Source organism: Labeo rohita, chromosome 6 (assembly GCF_022985175.1).
Source record: "Labeo rohita strain BAU-BD-2019 chromosome 6, IGBB_LRoh.1.0, whole genome shotgun sequence".
In the NCBI taxonomy this organism is placed as follows: Eukaryota; Metazoa; Chordata; class Actinopteri; order Cypriniformes; family Cyprinidae; genus Labeo; species Labeo rohita.
The window spans coordinates 7,248,986-7,272,060 of record NC_066874.1 but is presented as its reverse complement, the minus strand read 5'-3'; the positions used below and the strand labels follow the sequence as shown (position 1 = coordinate 7,272,060).

At 35.4% G+C, this 23,075-nt stretch overlaps 1 protein-coding gene across 1 annotated transcript; it reads left to right on the top strand.

The window, feature by feature from the left end:
- The first annotated feature begins 1,254 nt into the window (after positions 1-1,254).
- LOC127166631 (sterol 26-hydroxylase, mitochondrial) lies at positions 1,255-17,250 on the top strand. The gene is made up of 9 exons (XM_051112058.1): positions 1,255-1,668; positions 6,265-6,455; positions 7,164-7,363; positions 7,491-7,688; positions 9,631-9,794; positions 12,120-12,286; positions 14,998-15,079; positions 15,202-15,408; positions 16,279-17,250. Exons 1-9 carry the CDS (start codon positions 1,426-1,428, stop codon positions 16,393-16,395), a joined length of 1,569 nt encoding a protein of 522 aa, XP_050968015.1. The 5' UTR covers positions 1,255-1,425; the 3' UTR covers positions 16,396-17,250.
- Positions 17,251-23,075: the final 5,825 nt, after the last annotated feature.

Below are 23,075 nucleotides of genomic sequence, written 5' to 3'. Positions count from 1 at the left end.
TTTCTTATTTTGCCCAAATATAATATTTTTTCAATTATGTCTTGCCTACAGAGGCTACAGAAGAAAGTTACATGTTTCCCAGAAGACAAAAGAAGTTAAATGTACCCTGATCTTCAAATTCAAAGTTTGGTGGATCCATCCATTGAGTTAAAGGTCATGATCCTTCATTTAGCAAGAAACATCTGTTAGACAAGCTGAGATGCGAGCAGCTATCGTTGGATCATCAGGATGGAATGAGAGGGAGAGTTGAGTGTCATCAGCATAGCAGTGATATGAAAAGCTGCGTTTCTGAATAAGAGAACCTAGTGATGCCAGACAGACAGAGTAGAGAAGTAGTCCAAAAACTGAGCCCTGAGGCACCCCAGTAGTTAGATGTTGCGACTTGGACACCTCACCTCTCCAAGATACCTTGAAGGACCCATCTGAGAGGTAAAACTCACCATATATATGTGACCCTGAACCACAAAACCAGTCACAAGTATTATGGGTATATTTGTTGCAATAGCCAACAGTACATTACATGGGTTAAAATTATTGATTTTTTTTTATGCCAAAAATCATTAAGATATTAAGTAAAGATCATGTTCTATTAAGATATTTTGTAAATTTTCTACTGTAAATATATCAAAACTTAATATGCATTGCTAAGAATTTTATTTGGACAACTTTAAAGGTTTTTTTTTCTAAATATTTAGATTTTTTTGCACGCTCAGATTCCAGATTTTCAAATAGTTGTATTTGGGAAAAATATTGTCCTATTCTAACAACCATACATCAATGGAAAGCTTAGATTATTTAGATGCTTTAAGATGATCTCAACTTCAAAAAATTGACCCTTATGACTGGTTTTGTGTTCCAGGGTAACGCGCGCGCACACACACACATAACATTTTGGGGACAGACAATTTTTGATCTTTTAATGTTTTTGAAAAAAGCATTTTTGTGAAAAGTTTTATACAAGTTTTTTAAGATTCTTTGATGAATAGAACGTACAATTTTTTTAAACACTTTAACATTATAAATGTCTTAACTATCAAGTGCATCTTTTCTGAATAAAAGCATTTTCTTAAGTTTAGGGTCTTACTGACCCTAAACATCTGAACGGTAGTGTATTGTTTTAGCTGCAAGGAAAAAAAATATATATACCAGTATATACCTTTGTACAGTTGACAGCAGTCACGCCTGCATGTTTTTTCATGCGTGGCAGTTACATTGTGTCACACCCAGGTGTCTGCTGTCAAAACAATGTACACTACCTACCTAGAAAGCTTTTTTTGACATCATAGTGGCGATATGGTTTGAAACGCGGGAATGTTGTCTATGTAGCCAGCTCACTAGGTTTTGATCCCGCCCAGGATTTGAAACAACATCTAGTAAACAATCCTCCAGAACTTCAGATGCCCTGTCTGACAGACTCCAGTCATCATGTTGTCTTCTGCTGTAGTAAAAGCCGATCGTCTCGCAGTTCAAGCTGGTAAAAAGTATGCGCCATTTTATGAATTTATCACGCGAACCCTTAAGTCTCAAACAGGCGATGCAAATTTGCACAGCGCAACATCGATTACGGGAAAATACAAAACCATTGATGATCTCCCCGGACCCAGTCTGGCCACAACTGCATACTGGCTCTTCGTCAAGGGATACGCGGATAAAAGTCATTTAATGCAGGTAAAACGTTTGCAAATTTGTATGCTTTTGCAAGTAGTTTATACGCTCAAACTACTGCGTAACATGAATAAATGAATCAAATGTTAATGTCCATATAAATATGAATGGAAAAACTAAATAAAGCGAAGTACTACTCGTACAGGAGCTAATGATTTGTTAAGGAAACACTGATGTAAATAAGTCAAGAAGTATTAAATACACAAACCTTCCTGACTCAGGAAATCCTCGTTGATGCCATTAGATGATATCTGTGGAATGTGCATGCCGTATGGAAAGCACTTTTAATAAGTATTCCTTAAAACTAACTTAATCCAAATATACATTACTAATCCCATCCAAATGTGACTAGTATCTTTTCCAGTTTTTACTAGTAACTATTTGTCAGCAGTGTTGGGGAAAGGTACTTTTAAAATGAATGCATTAAAATTTTGCGTTACTCCCTGAAAAAGTAAGTAATTACGTTTCTTTTTATGGAAAGTAATGCGTTGTTATTTTTGCGTTACTTTTTAAATCTGTGCAGGGCTTGCTTCTTTGTTTTTAATATAAAACAATTCTAATGTAAAAGCCCTCTTACACCAAAAGTGAAATGAATTCACCTCAGGCTGAAAGAGCAGGAGATCACTCTTCAGATATAAAAAATGAAGCACAAATGTTAGTTTATCTAAAGTAATTTTTGCTTATTAGTATGGTTGAATTGCATCATCGAAGGTCAGCAGGAAAGACACTGGTTAATAAAATGGGTTTAAATACATAAGGGATATTTGTTTTATTTAACATATTTAATTATTGCAGGGTTCTGAGGTTGCATTTCACTGTTTATATTCATTTTTATCAGTACTAAATCTGTTTTCTGTGAGTGAGATGAATTAATGCATGTTCACATTTAGTCTAGAATACAGTAACGTCATGTTTACTCCCAATTTCCCGACAGGAGACTTGTCAATTAATAACTGGGGAAAAAATTAACTCAGATATTTTCTTAGAAATTCTAAAGTAATGCGTTACTTTACTAGTTACTTGAAAAAAGTAATATTATTACGCAACTCGTGTTACTTGTAATGCGTTACCCCCAACACTGTTTGTCAGATGCAAGTAATTATTCCAACAGTACTAGCACTTAATCATTTTATGACCTTCTGTGGTTTGATATCAGCAATTAATTTTCGGCAAGAGAGTATTCAGGTACTTCTGTAAACTTTTCTAGTTTTGCTAGTACAGTTATTAGCTATTAGTATTGATGTCTTAGTTAATCATAACTTTTCCTATAGTTACTAGTACATATTGAGGCTGTTATATGATAGCCTATGTCTCACTACTAGTTACAGTTTTTTTTTTTTTTACAGGTTTATATAAAATAGCTTTATATGTTTGTAATGACTAGTCAGGGTGGCTAGACTCTACTATACAGGTTTATTAAAAACCCTACTAGTCTTTTTAAGTTAGAAAAATGTATAATACAAACCAGTGTCTTTTAAATTCATACTAATGTCTGTTACTTTAGTCCTAGGAAAGCAGGGATATACTAATACTTATAGTTACTTGGGTAACACTTTGCAATAAGGTTCATTAGTTAACATTAGGTAACTATATCAGTTAACATACTAACAATGAACAATACTTCTACTGCATTTATTAATCTTAGTTAATGTTAATTTCAGCATTTACTAATGCATTTTTAAAATCACAAGTTGTGTTTGTTAACATTAGTTAATGCACTGTGAACTAACATGAACTAACATGAACAAACAATGAACGATGAACGAACTAACATGAACAAAGATGAATAACTAGTGTAATGTGTTTTTCATTGTTTGTTTATGTTAGTTAATACATGAAACTACCTACGTTACTTGTAGGTACAAAAGCATAAATAAAAATTTTTTTAGACTTTAGTAATATGTACTATAGTGGCTAGTAGCAGAGAAATAAGTACCAGCATCTAGCCTGGATTAACTAGGAATTAAAAAAGTTAGTAGTAACATGGTAATAAATGTTAAAACAGCTTGCCATACGTATGGAAATGTATAGGTCTGATGTCTGAGCACATTTAGTAGAGGCTGACGTGTTGCCCAGTGGCCTATGTTCCAAAGGTTGTAAATGCTGGGATGACAGAATCTGAATCACCATTTTGTCAAAGAACAGAGCACTTGAAGTTGCTGTGAAGTATAGTTTATGGAATGCTATCATAAAATGTCCCTACTGCCAGATACAAATCACATATTTCTCTGGGTTCAGCCCATGTAAACAGCAAAAGGAATTTAAGTGCAGCCTACACAATATGACCAATCAGAGAGTGTTCTGTCAGAATTTGTTTGAGGGACTTGTCTTGTCAAGTTATGGTTTAACTAATAGTGTTATTTCAGGGCAGTTTGTTCAACTGTTTGTCCAACCAGTGGAAGACAGGGGAGTGTTTGTGAAGCCAAATTCCATTTAATGCTCCTAATGACACATAAGTCAGGTTTAAAATGAATAGTTCACTCAGTAGTTACAATTCTGTCATCATTTACTCACTATCATGTTGTTCCAAACACGTAAGACTTTGGTTAATCTTAGAAAAACAAAAGTTTTGAAGGTAACATATAATGAAAATCTGACTTTTTCCATATTTAAGTGCTATAATCCGGTCCCAGATGCATCTACGAACCCAGAAAATGTCAAAAAGAACAACCCATTAGATTTTTTGATAAGCCTTTGACTCCAAACTTGTAAAAAAACAAAAGGGAGATCTTATTATAACATTACTGTGCCTTAATCTGCATGTTTCCATCCACAGCACCAACAATTTGTTTTGGCAATCGATAACGGTGTATTAGTTACGCCAATGGCGAAAGTTCGAGCAAAGCATGCTAACTATTCTGTTGCTGGTTGCACAGACGAGCACAGAACAGCCTCTCAGAGGAGACAAGAGAACAGACGATTTATTTATTTATTTACTGCATATTACGCTGCTGCCACACAGATCTAATATAAGCATGCAATTTCTTTGTTTTTGTAACCCATTTGTGTTTTTAACATAAACTTGTGTGTATTTGACCATTTAAGCAGAATAAGACGTTAAAGTTAGTCTTAGTTTAGTACTCGCATGCTGTGTGACAGCCACTTTCTGTTCGTGTGATTTGGATGCGTGTGCCCACAAATCCTTGTTTTTCGGCATTGTATCTGAGGTACGAGCTATAATGGCACAGCCCTATTCTGTAAAAGGGGGCGGGGAGCAGCAGCTCATTTGCATTTAAAGAGACACGGACGAAAAGCAGCGTGTCTCTGCTTCCACTCAAAATAGGCAGTTTTAAAATGATTTAATAAATGATCTGTGACTTGTTTTGAGCTGAAACTTCACAGACACATTCTGGGGACACCTGAGACTCATATTACATATTGTAAAAAGGGGCATAATAGGTCTCCTTTAAGACATTTTTAACTTTGCTTACAGCTAAAATATGAGTCCTCTATCCATAATAATGCTTTCTTTGAAGAAACAATCTCATCTATATATCGGATGGCCTTAGGGTGAGTAAATTGTCAGCAAATTTTCATTTTTTGAGTGAACTATTCCTTTAAGCCATCTTGAGGTCCCCTTGGGAGTTTGCTGAGGCCCTCTAGAGGGCCTTTCTCCCTAGTTTAGAACCACTGCATTAAATGAATGGTATAGATGGTATTTAAACATTTTACAAAATGACTCACCTCATATTTAACCTTAAAAGAAAGTACAGATGTACCAAATGTACAGATAATTTACTCACCCATTTTTCATCAAAGATGTTCATATCTTTATTTCTTTAGTCTTAAAGAAATTATGTTTCTTGAGGAAAACATTTCAGGAATTATCTCAATATAGTGCCCCAATGGTGCTCCAAAGTTTGAACTTCCAAAATGCAGTTTAAATGCAGCTTCAAATGGCTCTAAACGATCCCGGATGAGGAAGAAGGGTCTTGTCTAGCGAAATGATCAGTTGTTTTTGAAACAAATGGACAATTTATATACTTTTTAACCTCAAATGCTCATCTTGTCTATTCTCTGCGAAGAGCATAAGGGTCAATACAGTTAGGGTATGTCGAAAAACTCCCATCTTCTCCAAAATTTTGAAGTTGGAGGAGAAAACGAGATGGGAGTTTTTCGACTTAACCTAACTGAATTGACCCGGATTACACACACTACGTATGCGCTTCACAGAGAGTAGACAAGACGAGCATTTGAGGTTAAAAAGTATATTAATTGTCAATTTGGTTAGAAAATAACCTTTTGTTTCACTAGATAAGACTGTTCTTCCTCGGCTGGGATTGTTTAAACTGCAGTTTGGAAGTTCAAACTTGGGGGCATCATTGGAGTCCACTATATTGTAATAATTCCTGAAATGTTTTCCTCAAGAAACATAATTTCTTATCGGCTGAACAAAGAAAGACATGAACATTTTGGATGACAAGGGGGTGAGTACATTATCTGTAAATTGAAAAAGTGGACCTTTAAGTTGGACCTACCCCAAAGAGGAGAGTCCCTGTGTTATCTGTACTGTGTTTAGCTAAATGGCCTAATGTGTTTGATAAATAATCAGCAATATACAAACAATGTTTGTATTTTCCCTCCACATCTATTGTGCAGGTTGAGCATAAGCGCCTGTATGGTCCAATCTGGCGGTCACGCTTTGGGCCATTCGATGTGGTAAATGTGGCGACAGCTGAACTGATTGCACAGGTGAGCCGACAGGAGGGCCGGTACCCAGTGCGTACTGAACTGCCTCACTGGAAAGAATACAGAGACATGAGAGGACAAGCATATGGAATTCATGTAGAGTAAGCACCTCTCTCCTACACACGTAGACTTTTTGTTTCCATGCAACACATAGAGACCAGAGCTTTCAAGACGATGCAAAAGCACTGTAAAAGTATGATAAAAGTGGTCTTTAAACCACGTACTCCAAGCAATATTACAGCTCTGTGTGCCAAACTGTACTGTAAGATTATTCCCTGATAACCTTTATCTCTGTGAGTTGAGTTGAACTAAAGAACCAAATCAGTTTTGTTCTATACAAATGATTCAGAGCACTATTGTGATCTGCATCAAATGATTCTTTGAAAAGATCTGACTCAAAACTATTTCTGGCATGATTCTCATGAATGGTGGATCTCAAGATCAACAGACTGTCAGTATGTTGTTGAAATGCTTTCTTCAAAATTTCACCTTTGGTGTTCCATGAAACACCAAGAAGAAATAAAGAAATAAAGTTTCATTTTTAGAGTGAACTACACCATTAAAATTTCATGTTTGTTTTTTAAAAATAGAATTTTTATTTTTAAGTGACAGTGAAGACGTTAGTAATGTTACAGAAGATATTTTATTTCAGATAAATGTTCTTCTTTTGGACTTTTGAGCAAAAAATACTAAAAGAATGTATGAAGCAGCACAACTGTACCGAACCCAAATTTTAGATGGTAATGTATTCTTTCATAGTCAATATTTGATGAAACCACCCATTTACAATCCATTTTCTGTGTTTTCAGCACAGGCCCCGAGTGGCATCGCATCCGCAGTGCTCTGAACCCTAAGATGCTTATACTGAAGGAAGTAGCAACATATACACCCATCATTCACGAGGTTGTGTCTGATCTCCTACAGCGTGTGGAACTCCTGCGTCTGCGCAGTTCAGACCAGGTCACCGTCAGTGACCTCGCCTCTGAGCTCTACAAATTTGGCTTTGAGGGTGTGTGTGGATACAGAATGGTTACAGTATCCTGAAGCTCTTCACAGTGATATTTGAACAAACTGCACTATATTCATGTCTAGTCTAGCAGGTTATTTTGATGATGGTTTTTCTTTTCCCCGTTCAGGAATCTCCTCAATCCTGTTCGAAACACGGTTAGGCTGTTTACAGGAGGAAATTCCCAGGGACACTCTGCGGTTCATAGCGGCCGTTAATGACATGTTGGCACTGTCAGAGACAGTTCTTTTTTTCCCACGCTGGACCCATCACATTTTCCCATTCTGGAAACGATTTGTCCAGGCTTGGGATGACTTGTATGACGTAGGTATGCTACAGTTCAATGTCTGCATTACCCTGTTGGTTGTTAGTGATTTTGTTTCTTTAAAATTAAAAAAAAAATGTTTTCTATAGGAATACATTTTAAAAAATAGCTGCAAGCAGCGATTACCAGGGTTGAAGTGCTTTAAGGCATTTAAGCACTTATGAAAAAAGACATTACATATTATCTAGCAAGCGTGTAACCAACTAAATCATACAGGTAATTTGCCAGAGAAATATGATGTTTTTTAATGTTTATGACTGTTATAGCGGCAGTTCTGGTCTGATCTCCCTAAAACTTTGCATGCTTGTTTAGAAGCACCCGTCGCATGTGCTCACCAGGTTTTGTGAAGTTTTGAGTTTTCGTTTAGGCTTTATAGGCGTTTGGGTATATTTGGACAGTGGCAGATTTATTTCAAATTTCTCACAAACCTTTAAGGCTGTGAGTCAAACAGGCCCACTGAGATTATTTCTGATCGGCCTCTGTTAAACTCGTCTAATAGGTGTGTTTTCTGAGATATGTAAATATGGAGTTTGCTTACCAATTTTCACATCGATAGGGCAAACCGTTGCGTAGTTATGGCGTTTTTTTGTTTTTTCCCTCTTATAGCACCACCAAGAGGCCAAGCTCTGCAACTTTTTTCATTTGACCTCAGATTCAGCTCTTACATACAGGTTGTAAGTTTAGCAAAGAGATCTCATTCTGTTCAAAAGTTATAGCCGTTTTAGTAAAGGTGGCCCTGCCCCTTTCGAACATTTTGGCATCCCTTTGTGACGGAGAGTCGAAAGTTCAACTTTTTTTTGGATAATTATTGATATTCACTCTCCAAAGAATCTTCCTGCACAGCTTTGATTCTGATTGGGCGAAAAACCTAGGACTAGTTAACAAATGTAGGTTTTTCAAAAATGCTAAATGCCTGAAAATGTTGCCAGGTTGACGGATGAATCCTAAGTGTGCGTTTCAAGTGTCTACGTCTTACAGTTTGGTCTGCGTTACGGGCTTGAAGCACTAAATATAATTTATTCCAATTCAATTCAACTCTATTTGATATTTTTATCAGTGCTGTCAAATGATTAATCGCAATTAATCGCATCCAAAATAAAAGTTTTTGTTTAAATAATATATTTGTATGTACTGTGTATATTTTTATGTATATATAAATACACACACATGCATGTATATCTTTAGGAAAAAAAAAAATGTTGTTTATATATTAAATATATTTATATATAATATAAATTATAGAAATATAAATTTATACATATAAATACAATTGTGACCTATGTGTTTTTAAGCATTTTACATTTATTCATGAATAATAACTCAAGGCAGTAACAATTTAATCAATATATTTTATTTTAGAACTTATGTTTAGCTGTTCTTTCTAATAGTTAACTTTTAACAGGCTTATTTTGAATTTCTTTAAAAAAGCTGATAACTCACTAAAAACTCCCACATGTTTTCAGCTATTTCAAGTCTTGTTTTGACATAACAAAGTGCATATATCTAAGTGTGTGAGTTTTTTTTTTTTAATTAGTCTTCCTATTAACGCCACTACATTGTTCATTCAGACTGATTTGCGAAAGGGGAACACACATAAACACGAGGCGGGATTCATCACATGAATCAGTCACAGCTGATCATAACTAGTCATATCCAGTCATAACAGGATGGAGGCATTGCCTCATGTTTTTTTCCCTATTCATTCTCAATTACCTTCCAGCAAACTCACTGCATGCTTTAGGAGGTCTGTTAAAACTCAGTGGGCTCAGGGGAGGTGAGAGAGACGAGGACTCCAAAAGAGGACTCTTTTGTACTACAAAAAGTTTTTTAGTCTGCATAATCTAGTCTGCATAACTGACATATATCTGGTATGGTGGAGCTGTTGGACATAAATCTAGCAGAACTGATTGTCCACTTTGTCTGTGTCTGTTGTATTTTTGTCCAGCCCGAATTCTGATTGATAGGAAGGTGAAGCAGATACATGATCAGGTTGAGCGTGGAGAGGAGGTGGAGGGCATGTATCTCACCTACTTGCTGGCCAGCAATAAACTCAGTTTAGGAGAGGTGTACATCAGCCTGACTGAGCTTCTGCTGGGAGGTGTGGATACGGTAAGAACGTGTTTGTTTTCTCATGGAACCAGTTCAAAGAGGAAGTAGGTTAAAGCAGTATGATTTGCTGTTAGTCAAAAATGAATCATGTTTCATATACAATATCCTGCAACACTGGTTCGGTTGTTGTGACAAGTAGATGTTTTCTAAATGTAAAACGAGAAACAAACAAAACAAAAACAAGAGAGAAGTTAAGCACCTGTGAAAGGGAGGAACACAACAGAAACTAACAGGCACGAATCTGAAATCTGATATCAGAAATGTAATATTGTTGCATGTTGAATTGATACCTTCCTTAGTCAACATTTGAAGTAGATCAAAAAAGTTCATCAAAGTTGTCCTAAGAAAAGAATGGGTATTGGTTTGGTTTTAGGACAACGTTGGTTTTGATCCACTTCAAATGTTGACTACTATATAACATACTTTTAAAAACAGTAATTATTATAAAAATACTCTGCTTTAAAATAATTTACTTGTGCCATATTAATGTAATGTGTTCAGACACTTAATTGCATGCTTATTAAAATTCAGTGAAAATTCAATATAGTTTAAATTTATATGCAGTTTAAACTGTAAAAGCATATTTTGAACCATTTACAGTAACTTAAGTGCATTTTATATGTAATGTTATAATTCTGTCATCTTTCAAATCAAATTTTGACATGCGTTTATAGTAAACTGAAATATACTTAAACGTCATTTCTATCGAAACTTATATCCTGTGTTTATATATATTTTTGCAAATATGCATTTGTAATGATAAGGTTAGAGCTTAATACATGTAAAATATATTAACTTGAAAAGTACTATCAAATAAAACCCAACGGTTAAGATTATAATCAAGTCCTTTACGTGTTTATCAACACAAAAGTGAACTTTTTTAAGCATGAATCAAAATGAACATTAATAAATGTAATTTAAAGTAAAACTTTTAATTTAAGCACAAGTGTTATGAAACATTAACCTGGAATTATTCTTTCTTTAAGTTCACTCAAGTCGTTTAAGTACTGTTTTTTTAAATGTATACTTTCGAAAGTCTGAAGTATGCTACAAGGGCATAATTCAATGCAATTAAGCACACTTCTTTTTTCTTTTATAAAACTACTGTAAAAAATAATGTGTTTAGTCAGCTTAAAATTTGTTACCCTGCTGCCCTAAAATTTTAAGTTCAGTCAGCTTGAAATGTTAAGTTGTACTAAGTGATGACTTAGATATTTGAGTTGACTAAACTAAAAAATTAGTTTGTTAAACTTAAAAGCTGGGTTTGTTACCCAGCTGCCTTAAAGTTTTAAGTTGAATCAACTCAGATATTTAAGTTGTCACTTAAAAGTTTAACAAATTATCTTAAGTTGACTCAACAACTGTTTTTTACTGTAATTGTATACATCCGACCATTATAAAAAAGAAGTGTCCTAAATTGCGTTGAATATGCACTTGCATTGTACTTAAGACTCTTAAAAGTATACATTTTTAAAAAATATTAATAAGATGATGGAAAGTGAACTTAAAGAGAGAACACTTCCAGGAAAATGTTTCATAACACTTGCACTTTGTAAACTGAAAGTTTTACTTTACATTTCAAGTTGACTGAACTTTTTTTAAGTTGACTGCTTAAAATTTTAAGGCAGTGTGGTAACAAATAATTTTAAGTTGACCCAACAAATTGTTTTTTACAGTGATATTGTCAAACTTTACTAGTTGGTGGAACTATTTTTTCTTAAGGAAACCCTGTATAATTATATGAGGTGTCCAAAAAGGTGTCCAGAAGCATCTGTCTTCTTGTGTACAAATGTGAACGGATATTCAACTAATAAACAGACTAAATATATACATTACTGGTCACTTTTGGCCACTGGAGTGACAACTAAAAAAAAGTGCAAAAAAGTGGCATCCACAAATATGAACATCACTTTCTGACTCTAAACATGTCCCACTGTTTCACAGACAGAACATGTCAACGATCTTATCCATCCCTAACTGATACTACACCAACCTTTAGCATGCTGTACTATGTTCTTAATCTCTGTGGAAAGTAATTAGGGTCTGTCAAGGCCACTGGTTATCAGATTTCCATAGCGTTCCGCTTAAATTGTGTACCACATTTAGCAACACACAGGGTCAGAAACCTGCTAATCAACATTCTTTGCTGATGCCTTAACCTGTTTCCATGATGTATCGCTTTTGATTAGAGAGAGCCCCGCCACCTTACCTTCACGGCACAATTAACTTAGCCAGTCAGATGTATACATCTTAGCCAGTCTAACATCTATAAATGCATTATTTGATATGATATTTGACAGTCTTTCTATTTTCTGTCCTTGAAAGACGTCTAACACATTATCCTGGACCTTGTACCACCTTGCTCGTAATCCAGAAATGCAGAACCGCCTCTATAATGAGATCGCATCTGTGTGTCCGAATAAAGAGCTGCCGACCACAGAACACCTGACAAGGATGCCCTACTTGAAGGCTGTCATCAAAGAAACTCTCAGGTGAGAGAAATCCATCCTAGTCCACACCCAAACACTTTTTAAGGGAAAACAATGCTTTTTTTATCTTGAAAGGAGTGAAAAAGGTCATTTGTTTCCCACGTTATCAAGGAGTGGCCAAACCATACATAAAGCCATTAAAGTTGGGTAAACTTCTGTAGTAGGGAATCAGATAAACAAACATTATTTTTGTCTTTCCATTTAAAACTCACCTTTAGATAATAAGCCAAGACATAAATAAGCCAAACCACTGGCATATCCACCTTATTTTGCCTGTAAGAGTGGGCGCTACCATTTGTAAATTTTATGGGTCTGGCTTCCGGTCTCATCCTTGTCCGTCTATTTTTAGCTGTACAAAACAGCTCATTTTGCTGCTTGATCTTGCAAACTGATGTGTTTTACCATGTTATTTTAATGTATTATCTTAAGTATGAACACACTGGTTTGTAGTGCAAACAGTTTTGCCATTTACTGCACGTTGTCATTTTTCTCGTTATTTCCCTACAGCAGCTAATGAACCAGAAGTCTAAGTTTTCCACCTATTAGATTGCTTTATTAAAGGGGTCATCGGATGCAAAATTCTCTTTTACATGTTGTTTGAACATAAATGTGTGTTGGCAGTGTGTGTACACAACCACCCTATGATGATAAAAATCCACCCAGTAGTATTTTTTTAATCCCTATGAATAATTTCCCCTTTTTTAAATCAAGCCATTCTCTGATTCTTGGCTGTGTGACATCACACAGACCAAGGCCGCTCCTACGATAGTTGATTGACACTGCCGTCTTACCTTAGACCCATCCTGAGTGAGCTGTAAACTATCCAACCACCATTTTTTCGACAATGGAGCAGGGACGTAAACAAGAATGTCTCCTAAGCGATTGAGGTGTTGTGTTGCTGGATGTAATAATGAACAAAGTGGTTGTCATTTACTCCTGACATCTGAGCCGCTGAAGATGTAGAGAATTACTTTAGTTTTTGAAGGGAATGCACCCCCCGATCTACCTAAATGCATCTATGTTTGCGCGAATACAGGAGAAGTGAGTATAAGGGTTTTATTATGCATCTTTGCAAATCGCCTTTCTTAATAATGTGCTAGTTAGCAAGTTTAGTGGCTAAATTAAACTGGACGGTTCATCACCCAGGGTTGCCAGGTTTTCACATGGATTTATAGTAAACTAAAATATACTTTAACGTCATTTTTTTTATTGAAACTTGTTCGCCATGTGTTTGAATATATTTGTAATTATGCATTAGTAATGATGAAGTTGCAATTTACTTTTAAGAGTCTGAAGTACACTACAAGTGCATATTAAGCACACTTCTTTTTTACAAGGGGAGGGATGTATAAAACTACTATAAAAAAACTATTTGTTGAGTCAACTTAAAATAATTTTTTACTCTGCTGCCTTAAATCATTTTTTTATAATATAAATAATCATTTATTTTTGGCCTTTTTGCTTTTATTACGACAGGACAGATCATAGCTGACAGAAAATGAAGTGGGAGAGAGAGAAGGGGGCGGGATCGGGAAAAGCTTGAGCCGGGATTCGAACTTGGGACACCCGAAGCGCAATGGTGCTGCATGTCAGCGCGCTGCCCACAAGGCTATCGGCGTCGACCTGCTGCCTCAAAATTTTAAGTTCAGTTCAATTAAGTTTAGTCAACTTGAAATGTTTAGTTGTACTAAGTGACAACTTAGATATTTGAGTTGACTAAACAAAAAATTTAGTAAGTAAAAAGTAAAGGGAGTAAAAAGTAAACGGGACGGGTTGTTACCCAGGGTTGCCAGGTTTTCACAACAAAACCTGCCCAATTGCTACTCCAAACTAGCCCAAAACTAGCCCAGTCGCATTTTGAAGAGGGTGACCCTGTAAAAATCGCATTCCGGGGGGTAAAATACACATTTTTTGGCAGGGTTCCCCTGGTAAACTTAGCATTCTAGGGGCTAAATATCACATTTTTGAGGTCGCTTTAAGCCATGGATGTGAAAAACAACTCGTGGGAACAGTTTTAAAGTAGCCCAATTCCGCGGGAAAACCACAGACTTGGCAACACTGTCGTCACCCCACAGATGAGAGGGGCGGAGTGAGCAGAGCTCAATAGCATTTAAAGAGGCATGCAACAAATAAGTTGCTATGAAATAAGCTGATAAGGGTAAAACGGTTTTGTTTTACACTGCCATTGAGAAATTTTAACCAAAGTATGTTATAGACTTTTTAAGACCCTAAAGAATCATATGAGCATTCAATGACCCCTTTAACGTCCACACTTACCCCAACCCTAAACCTACCCCTTACAATAATGCAAAAACAGTCATTATTGTTGTACAGTGTTTAATAAATTAATAAAGTTATCTAAGATTGTTTAAATAAACATGAATTAGAACAAGTATAACTCACTAAAGTATACCATGTTTCATGTCATTGCGCAATCAGTGATTCAACATCGATAAGATGTCAATAAAACAGCATGTAAACAATGTCATACAGGGTGTCATTTACCTTAGGAACACCATTCAATTTCCAAAGTTCAGTATGTTTAATACTATTTCATCTCTAATTGATTGATATTAGTGCTGTAAAACAATTAATTGAAATTAATCGCATCCAAAATAAAAGTTTTTGTTTACATAATATATTTGTGTGTTGTGTATATTTATTATGTATATATAAATACAGACACATTAAGTATATATTTTAAAAATATTTAGGCTGTATCCTGTTGTTCCTGGTAATGGACGCCTGACTGTGGAATCAGACATAATTGTGGATAACTATTGGTTCCCTAAGAAGGTAACCACACAGATACACACACAGCTCAAAATATCTATCGAAGCATCTAATAAAATGATTAAACATCTAATAGCCTAAATCCATCCAGTATTTATGTGTTTTCTCTCTCGTTCTCTTTACAGACACAGTTCCATCTCTGTCATTACGCTGTTAGCCACGACGAGAGTAATTTCCCTGAACCGGCACGTTTTGTTCCAGACCGCTGGTTGAGAGACAACCCGTCTCGCTCTCAGCATCACCCCTACAGTTCAATCCCGTTTGGGGTTGGTGTTCGGGCATGTGTGGGGAAGAGGGTCGCAGAGCTGGAGATGTACTTTGCCCTAAGTAGAGTGAGTCTGACGCTACCACACTATCTACAAGTTCAATTTCACACCCATTAGTCCAAATATTCTGTTTGACCAAGAACAAAATGAAAGAAAAAAATCGATCTTGCTCGTCTGTTGATTAATCAAATTCAATCAATCTTTATCTTGAGCCCTAAATTCCGAAATTGACCTTGCTGTTTTTTCTTGACTTGTGAGCAACTAAACATTATTTGGATCTCACCTGCCATCAAAGTAATCACAATTTGATATATAACAAAGTCTCAGCCTTCAAGTTCTGTCAGTTTTATAACAAAATACCATTTTGACAGTTTAAACAACAAGTGAACCCGATCATTAGTCTTCTTCAGTACTAGTTTTGGTATTAAGTACACATAAATGAGAACCAGAAGGTACAATATGTTGAAAGATAGAGTGCAACTCACTAAAATATACAATGTTTCATGGAATTGCTCAATCAGTGTTTCAACATACAAAAGATCAGTAAAACAGTATGTAAACAATGTCATACTGGGTGACATTTACCTTAGGAACACCATAAAATGTCCATGGTTCAATAGTTACTAGAACTTTTTTTACTAAAAAATATGCACTATATTACATTCATTTCACTACCTGATCAACCCATCTATTTAAAAATATGACAATTTAGATTTAAAAAAATCATACATTTAGATTAGTCTTTTTTTGTTTTTCATTTTTTTTTTAAATAAGATTTCATTCTGTTTCAGAACTGAGAACTGAATTTAGTCATGTGTGTCTAAACTTTTCACTTCAAACTATCTAATTTGAAGCTGATGATTAAACTTCAGTAGCCTCACTCTTGTTATCTCTCTCACTCTCATTAATTTAACCCTTTACCCTTTTACCCTATAGCTGATGCAACATTATGAGGTCAGAACGGAGAAGGGAGCCCCATCCATACAGCCCAAAACCAGAACCCTGCTCATTCCCTCCAAACCCATTGATCTTAAGTTCATCCCTCGGGTTTGAGATCAGCGAGCTCCAAGGAAATTGCTAATCAACATCAGTATTCTTAATTCAAATCAATTTGCCTTAAATGTCTGAGGGGCCCTACCCACAAACCTGTTTCTGTGAAATGCTGTGCAGGGGAATTTAGGGTAGAAGGTAAAAGTGGGCCAGCTTTTAAAATAAACTGCAACTGAGCTTTAGTATTATAAGATGTATTTACAGCTGTTTAAATTGCCTGGGTTGCATTATTAAAAAAGCATTTGCAAATGGTCTGAAAAGACTTAACAGGGAGCTACAAGCACCATGTCTCTTGCAGAGTCACTATTGCTTTTTAACAGTCTGAAGAAAAAGCAGGAGAGAGACAAGAACACAAAGACCATGTGCTAGTGGCAATGACTCAAGCAAAAAGAATGCTCTTTTAGAATGTTTTCTGATGGTATTTTTTAAAAGTATGCTACATTTGCTGTTTTTTATATTCATTTAATATTCATATCATGGCATTTGTTCAAACTTTAATCAAAGGACATCCTTTTGAAATCTACTTGGAGCTCATTTGAAATATCATCTAGAAACAGGATAAGCTCGAAATAGCAGTTTATGTAAATAAACCTGTTGCCAAACCACATACATTTTGATTTGCATCTGTTTTTTCTTTCGAAAAATACACAGACTCATTTTTACACAACATGAACATAAACAGAAAGAAAATAAAAAAAGAAAAAATGCAAAAGAAAAAAAATCAAGCAATTTGAATTTCTGAATGGCTAGCTGCCAAGGTAGTAGTTCTCAAATAAAATTCACAAAAATTGCGTAAACAACAACAATAATAATGACATAAACATAATTACAAAAAAAAAAAAAAAAAATGTTACCAAATCTAAATGTTACTAAAATTACCCCTGAACCTGTTCTTGTGTCTAAGAAGAGCTATTTCAGTTTTTCAGTTGAAGTGCAATAATATTACCACAAGGACATTTACTGCAGCTATAACAGTTAAGTGTATGCGGTTTTCCGTTGCTCAACAGTTGCCAGCCATATCAGTTTCTGAAGTGCCTTGGACGAGTGGTAAAACTCTTGAGAAAGAGAATCAGACGGGTGATGCTTGTCACGTAGTACCTGTAGTACATTCCATTTTATGTGTAAGGCTGTTCTAAAGTAAAATTCTTTCCAAGTGTACAAGATTTTGCTCAAACTGTTCAAGTTAAGACACCTCATGCATTCTTTATTTACCTCAACTTCACAAAATCAGCGAAGGAAATAAAAAGCCAAAACCATTAAAGGCATAGGAGTTGGCTTATATTAAGGCGGTATCTTTTAACCATTTTTTTTTTTACATCTTGATTTTTATTAACGTGCTTAATGTGTTATCCATACTCTCACAAATACAGCAAATGATGCATAATGATTAATAATAAATCTATTTTTGAAAAAGCTTTTTCTGTCATCGCATAAGTGTTGTAAGTGCTGAAATAAATGGCTTTCGTTAAAATTGTCTGCCTCTCTAAATGTTATCATTAATTATTTATTAAACAATTTTTGATGTTATTTACATTCTCTAACAAGCTTTTAGTTGTTGCAAAACTGAGAAATCCTGGCCCCTTGTGGTGATTTTGTATACTACAGATGGATGTAATTCTACACACCAAACAGTAACTGCAATTTGTCCAATAATGCTAATAGTGGAGAGGGAGTATTTTTGTTTTAATGAAATCATTTTAAGAAATCACTAACGTTTGAACGCAGAGTGTTTCAATACAACTTAGTTTAGTAATATTTGGGTCGCTAGTGATGCAGAGATTACAAAAAATTACGTTAAAATCAGTGTCGGGAAGAAAAAAAAATTGCAGTGTCTTAAACTTTTGTTTTCCCCGATTCATCAGCTACAAATGTCGTGTTATAAAGCACTACACTAATGTATAAAGTCCAGAGAATGCTACACTACCACCATGAGTACATAAATTTAATTTCTCCCATTAATCCTAATAATAATGGAGAGAATTTTAAAACTGGTAAATATTAAACAAAATAATACTGTTATAATAATAATAATACAATGCAATAAAAATATTTACAGTGCCACTATTGGACAGAAAATGCTGGGTTCAAAAAATATACCTCAAAGGAATCAGACATTCCTTTATTTTCTGTTGAGGTAATTAAATATTTAACTTTTTTGTTTTAACTCTCTGATGCATGAATTATTAACTCACAAAGCAAAAAGAAATGTATTTCTTTTTACTTCAAATGAATATAATAATTCCAAATCTTTTTAATTATGCATTTTTAAGTTTGAATTGTAGGTTCAAGCCGAATAGGTAACAATCTTACCTGGTTTGACTGTACCGTCACATCTTTGTAGTTGCACTGGTCAATCTGGCATTCATCGTGGACTTGAACTGCCATCTAGTGGTTTGCATGCAGCATCACCGTAAAGCAAAGGTTAACAGTTACTAATACCGTTGTAGAAATTAATTCATCATTCTCGCTCCATTCATTTTTATACCTCAACTGAGATGATGAGAATAGTATGGAGAAACAAAATATGTGAAATAAAATAGCTTTTGTTAGCCCCTTTCACACATGAAGTTGTTAAATTACCGTTAAGAGATCATGTGAGAAGAACAAGACCTTTTCAAAAATACTGGTAAATTCGTTCCAGCAATTTATCAGTAAGCTACCGGTATGATATTGTGTGTGAACTAAGCGGCAACCTCCCGGTCTCCCTCTTGAAGCCAAAAAGGAAGTGACTAAAACTGCAATTCATCGACTGGCCGCTAGAGACTGGCTCAAAACGGGAGTCAATACCATAGACTACCCATGTTAAAATGCCTTTACAGCAGAAAAAAATGTTTACAGCCTGGTACAAAAAGTGGTTTTGGTCTATATAGCTAATTTTGCCCTTCATGTCAACTGTGAGGGGAGTGAATTTTTTTATAACTCATCCGTTTAAATTATATTAAGCCTTAAAGTTTTGCATAATTTAGGGCGTGGCCACTTGAGTGACAGGTGGATTTTTCGATTATCCGGGAGTGACGTGCAGTGACGCGATTCCAAGATGGCGACAGCCGACTCCCGCCCACTAAGAGCTTCAAAAATGCTCTTCAGAAACCTACAGGTGACGGGACGGACACTACGTCCGTATTTTCTTTACAGTCTATGGTGTGAACGCAGAATGAAGATAGCTGGTATGAGCACGAACAAGTTCAGAACGCGCTAATATTATACATCTGATGCGATGACGCATGTATCTCATTCTGTGTAGTTCGGTTTAAAGTCAGTTAAGGTCTTTAGGCCAAACGCGTTGCGTGAATGTTAATGTCGGACACAAAAATGAAAACAAAAAACAAACAAACAATGAAAACAGTGTCTATGCTGCTCCATGTTTACAAACACAACACCAGGAGGCGCAGCAGCACTTTAACAGGCCATTTCTGGTTAATGACGTCACAATTTACAAGTATTTTGAAACAGGTGTAAATGGCGCATTACCGGTAAAAAGACAGAACGTCTTTGTTTGTGTGAACAACACATTTTTGTATTTACCGGTAAAGTAGTTCAGGTAATTGCAGGGCAGTTTACCGATATTACATTGTGAAAGGGGCTTATATATTGTGTTACCAATAGGGCTGGACAATAATTCGATATCAATATATATCGCGATAGAACTTTTTTCAATAACGGTGATACGATTTTTAAACCCATTTCCGATATTTCGATATACATTTGCATATATATATATATATATATATATATATATATATATATATATATACACATTAGCATTTGTCACTGAATGACGTTCAGTGCTCAGCAGTCAGAAAGAGCAGAACAGAATTGCGTGATGACGTACATCACAGACACGCTGCCCGCGCTCAGCAGTAGTTGGTTAAGCTCCGTCGCGGAAAGTTTTAGCTACAAGATGAGTACCCCTGACCAGAAATTATATTTCTTACCAGAATAATATTTCTTGCCAGAAACCTCTAGAGCCTGTCATAGGGTGTCATCAACACTAGGGATGTTCATTTCGGTTATTTTTCCTAACCGACAGCCGACGCTTGTTAACCGATTATTAACCGTTAACCGACAAGATTATATTAAATTAAAATATAGTTATTTTAGAAATGAAAAGTGTCTGTGACCCGTTAAAATACCAACATTTGTTTTCCGGGATTAATTTTACATGCGCAAAAAGCAGCAAACAACAGAACATGAGGATTCACATGGACACGTCGCATCACCTGCAGCTTCTGCGAATGGAGAAAAACATCATAAAGCTAGGCTATATATATATAATTAATAGGCCTATAAGATACATCTTTTTACTTAATAAAACAAACAAACAAAAAAAGTGCAACAAGTAGCTAGTATGCAGAGTCTTGGTTCATTTTTGTGCTGCGCGAAAGGAAGACGGCTGAAAGCGGCATCCTATTTTTCTTTATTTTACAAACAGCAAACCGTTTGCAGTTTTTATTATCTGTAAAGAGTCATTTCCCCTGTTAGAAGAAAAAAAATCAAGTGATTGCGCCGGCGCTGCACGCGCACACACAATCACCAAACATATGGGAAAAAAATCACACTGCTTAATCGTTATCAACGTACTGCCGTGATATTATGCCAAACATTTTTTTTTATGTGGATATTTTAATGCGAGAAGTACAAAACCAGGTTTACATAATAAATAATATTTTAGCATTCAAATACATCTTGAATACGGAGACATTTGGATTTGTGTCGTATGAGAGACCCAATGTTAGTTTCAGTTTCGCTTTAGCCTAAATGGTTTGGTTTTGGCTTGTCGCCGAGCTTCTTATATTTTTCATTCTTGTTCTTTTCTAAATACTGTTAAATTGAAAGGATTTTTGTGGAGTGAGAGGAACTAAAATAGCCTAGCCTATGTTAATAGTGTATTGTAAATATTTCGCGTCGACACCAGGTCTTTCTGAATGTAATAATAAAATGCGACTTAACGTTATAGGCCTACGCGATTTATCTTTTTTCTCTCAAAAATGCAATTTCATTTTATTTTAACCATCCAGACAACGTTTTAAAATATTTTGATTACTGAATTACTGAAAAAAGACCTTTTAAACCGTTTAACTGATTAATCGGTCAAAACTCTTTCTGTCGGTTAACGGTTAACCGGTTAAAATGAGCATCCCTAATCAACACTCAACAATGTTCCGGCCAGAGCAATGTGTTTTTGTTGTTGCTCACTCTTTATTTATTTTATTGTATTATTTTTGTTTCTTTATCCTGGCTGAAGCAGTTTGTTTGTTGTTTCAATTTATATGAATATTCAGCCTGTTCTAGTTTAAATGGAAATATATTATTGTTAATAAGCTGAGTCTGAGAGTTTTATTTATTTGATAGTTTATTTCACATTTCTTGTTTGTAAAGGCTAAATACAAATAAAATGTGAACCTTATTTTTTTTGTACTGTTTTTATTTTTTTTTTTAAATTATATAATTTTAATAGGAGGAGCCTGGAGGTATTATAGACTTTGCAAATTCAGTTTGCAGACATTTGGAGGTACAGACATCCATTGTGTGTGTCCTCGGCAGTTTTTTCCTGAGGCTTTTTAATATTGTCCGTATCGATATCGGAATTATATCATATCGACCGAAATTAAGAAATATATCGTGATATAAATTTTTGCCATATCGTCCAGCCCTAGTTACCAATCTTCACTTCAAGTTATAGTACGTTATATCAAATCCATAAATCCTACATGTTAATCAATTTTCCCCCTTATTGTTTTAAAGGGGTCATTGGATGTTAAGTACACTTTTACATGCTGTTTGAACATTAATGTGTGTTGGCAGTGTATGTACAAATCTACCCTATAATGATAAAAATATATGCAGTGGTTCTTAATTAATCTGTAAAAATAATATCCCCTTTTTCAAATCGAGCCATTCTCAGATGCCTGTTGGTGTGGCGTCACACCCACAGAGGCCGCTCCCACAATAGTTGATTGATATTAGCATCTTACCTAAGATCAGTTGTAACAGTCCAACCTCCATGTTTTGTTTTGATGCTGGAGCAGGGATGTAAGTTAGACAAGAATTGAGCGATTGAGGTGTTGTGTTGCTGGATGTAATAATGAATGTAGTGGTCGTCATTTACTCCCGACATCTGAGCTGCTGAAGATGGATTATGTTTGTTTGTGAAGGGAATGCGCCTCCCGATCTACATATATCCGTCTATGTTTGCGCGAAACATTCGTGATCCAGCTTCACTTACAGCAGAAGGTGAGTATAAGGGGTTTTTTTATGAATCTTTGCCATCGCCTTTCCTAATAATGTGCTAGTTAGCAAGTTTAGCGGCTAAAGTAAACAGGCTCGTCACTCCACAGAGAGAAGAGAGGGGCGGGGCGAGCAGAGCTCATTTGCATTTAAAGCAGCCTCGACCAGCAGAGCTTTGACAAGGTAAAAAGGGTGTTGTTTTACACAACCATTGAGAATTTTTAACCAAAGTATATTATAGACTTTTCATTAAGACCCTAAAGAATCATATCAACTTGTGAAAAATGGGCATCCGATGACCCCTTTAATAATGGAAAAAGTACTCCCTTTGTCTTACTGTGGATGTTGCCATGCATCACTGGGACAGCAATGATTGTGCATTTTTCATATTTTAAATGATTGTTCCACTGCTCTGCTGAATCATCAGAAAGAATTATTCACAATTTGTTACACTG

Excerpts from the sequence above, each read along its gene's own strand:
- LOC127166631 (XM_051112058.1), top strand. The coding sequence starts at position 1,426 with ATGTTGTCTTCTGCTGTAGTAAAAGCCGATCGTCTCGCAGTTCAAGCT. Across the intron at positions 6,456-7,163 it reads GCATATGGAATTCATGTAGA|CACAGGCCCCGAGTGGCATC; the intron begins GTAAGCACCTCT and ends CTGTGTTTTCAG. Across the intron at positions 7,364-7,490 it reads CTACAAATTTGGCTTTGAGG|GAATCTCCTCAATCCTGTTC; the intron begins GTGTGTGTGGAT and ends TTCCCCGTTCAG.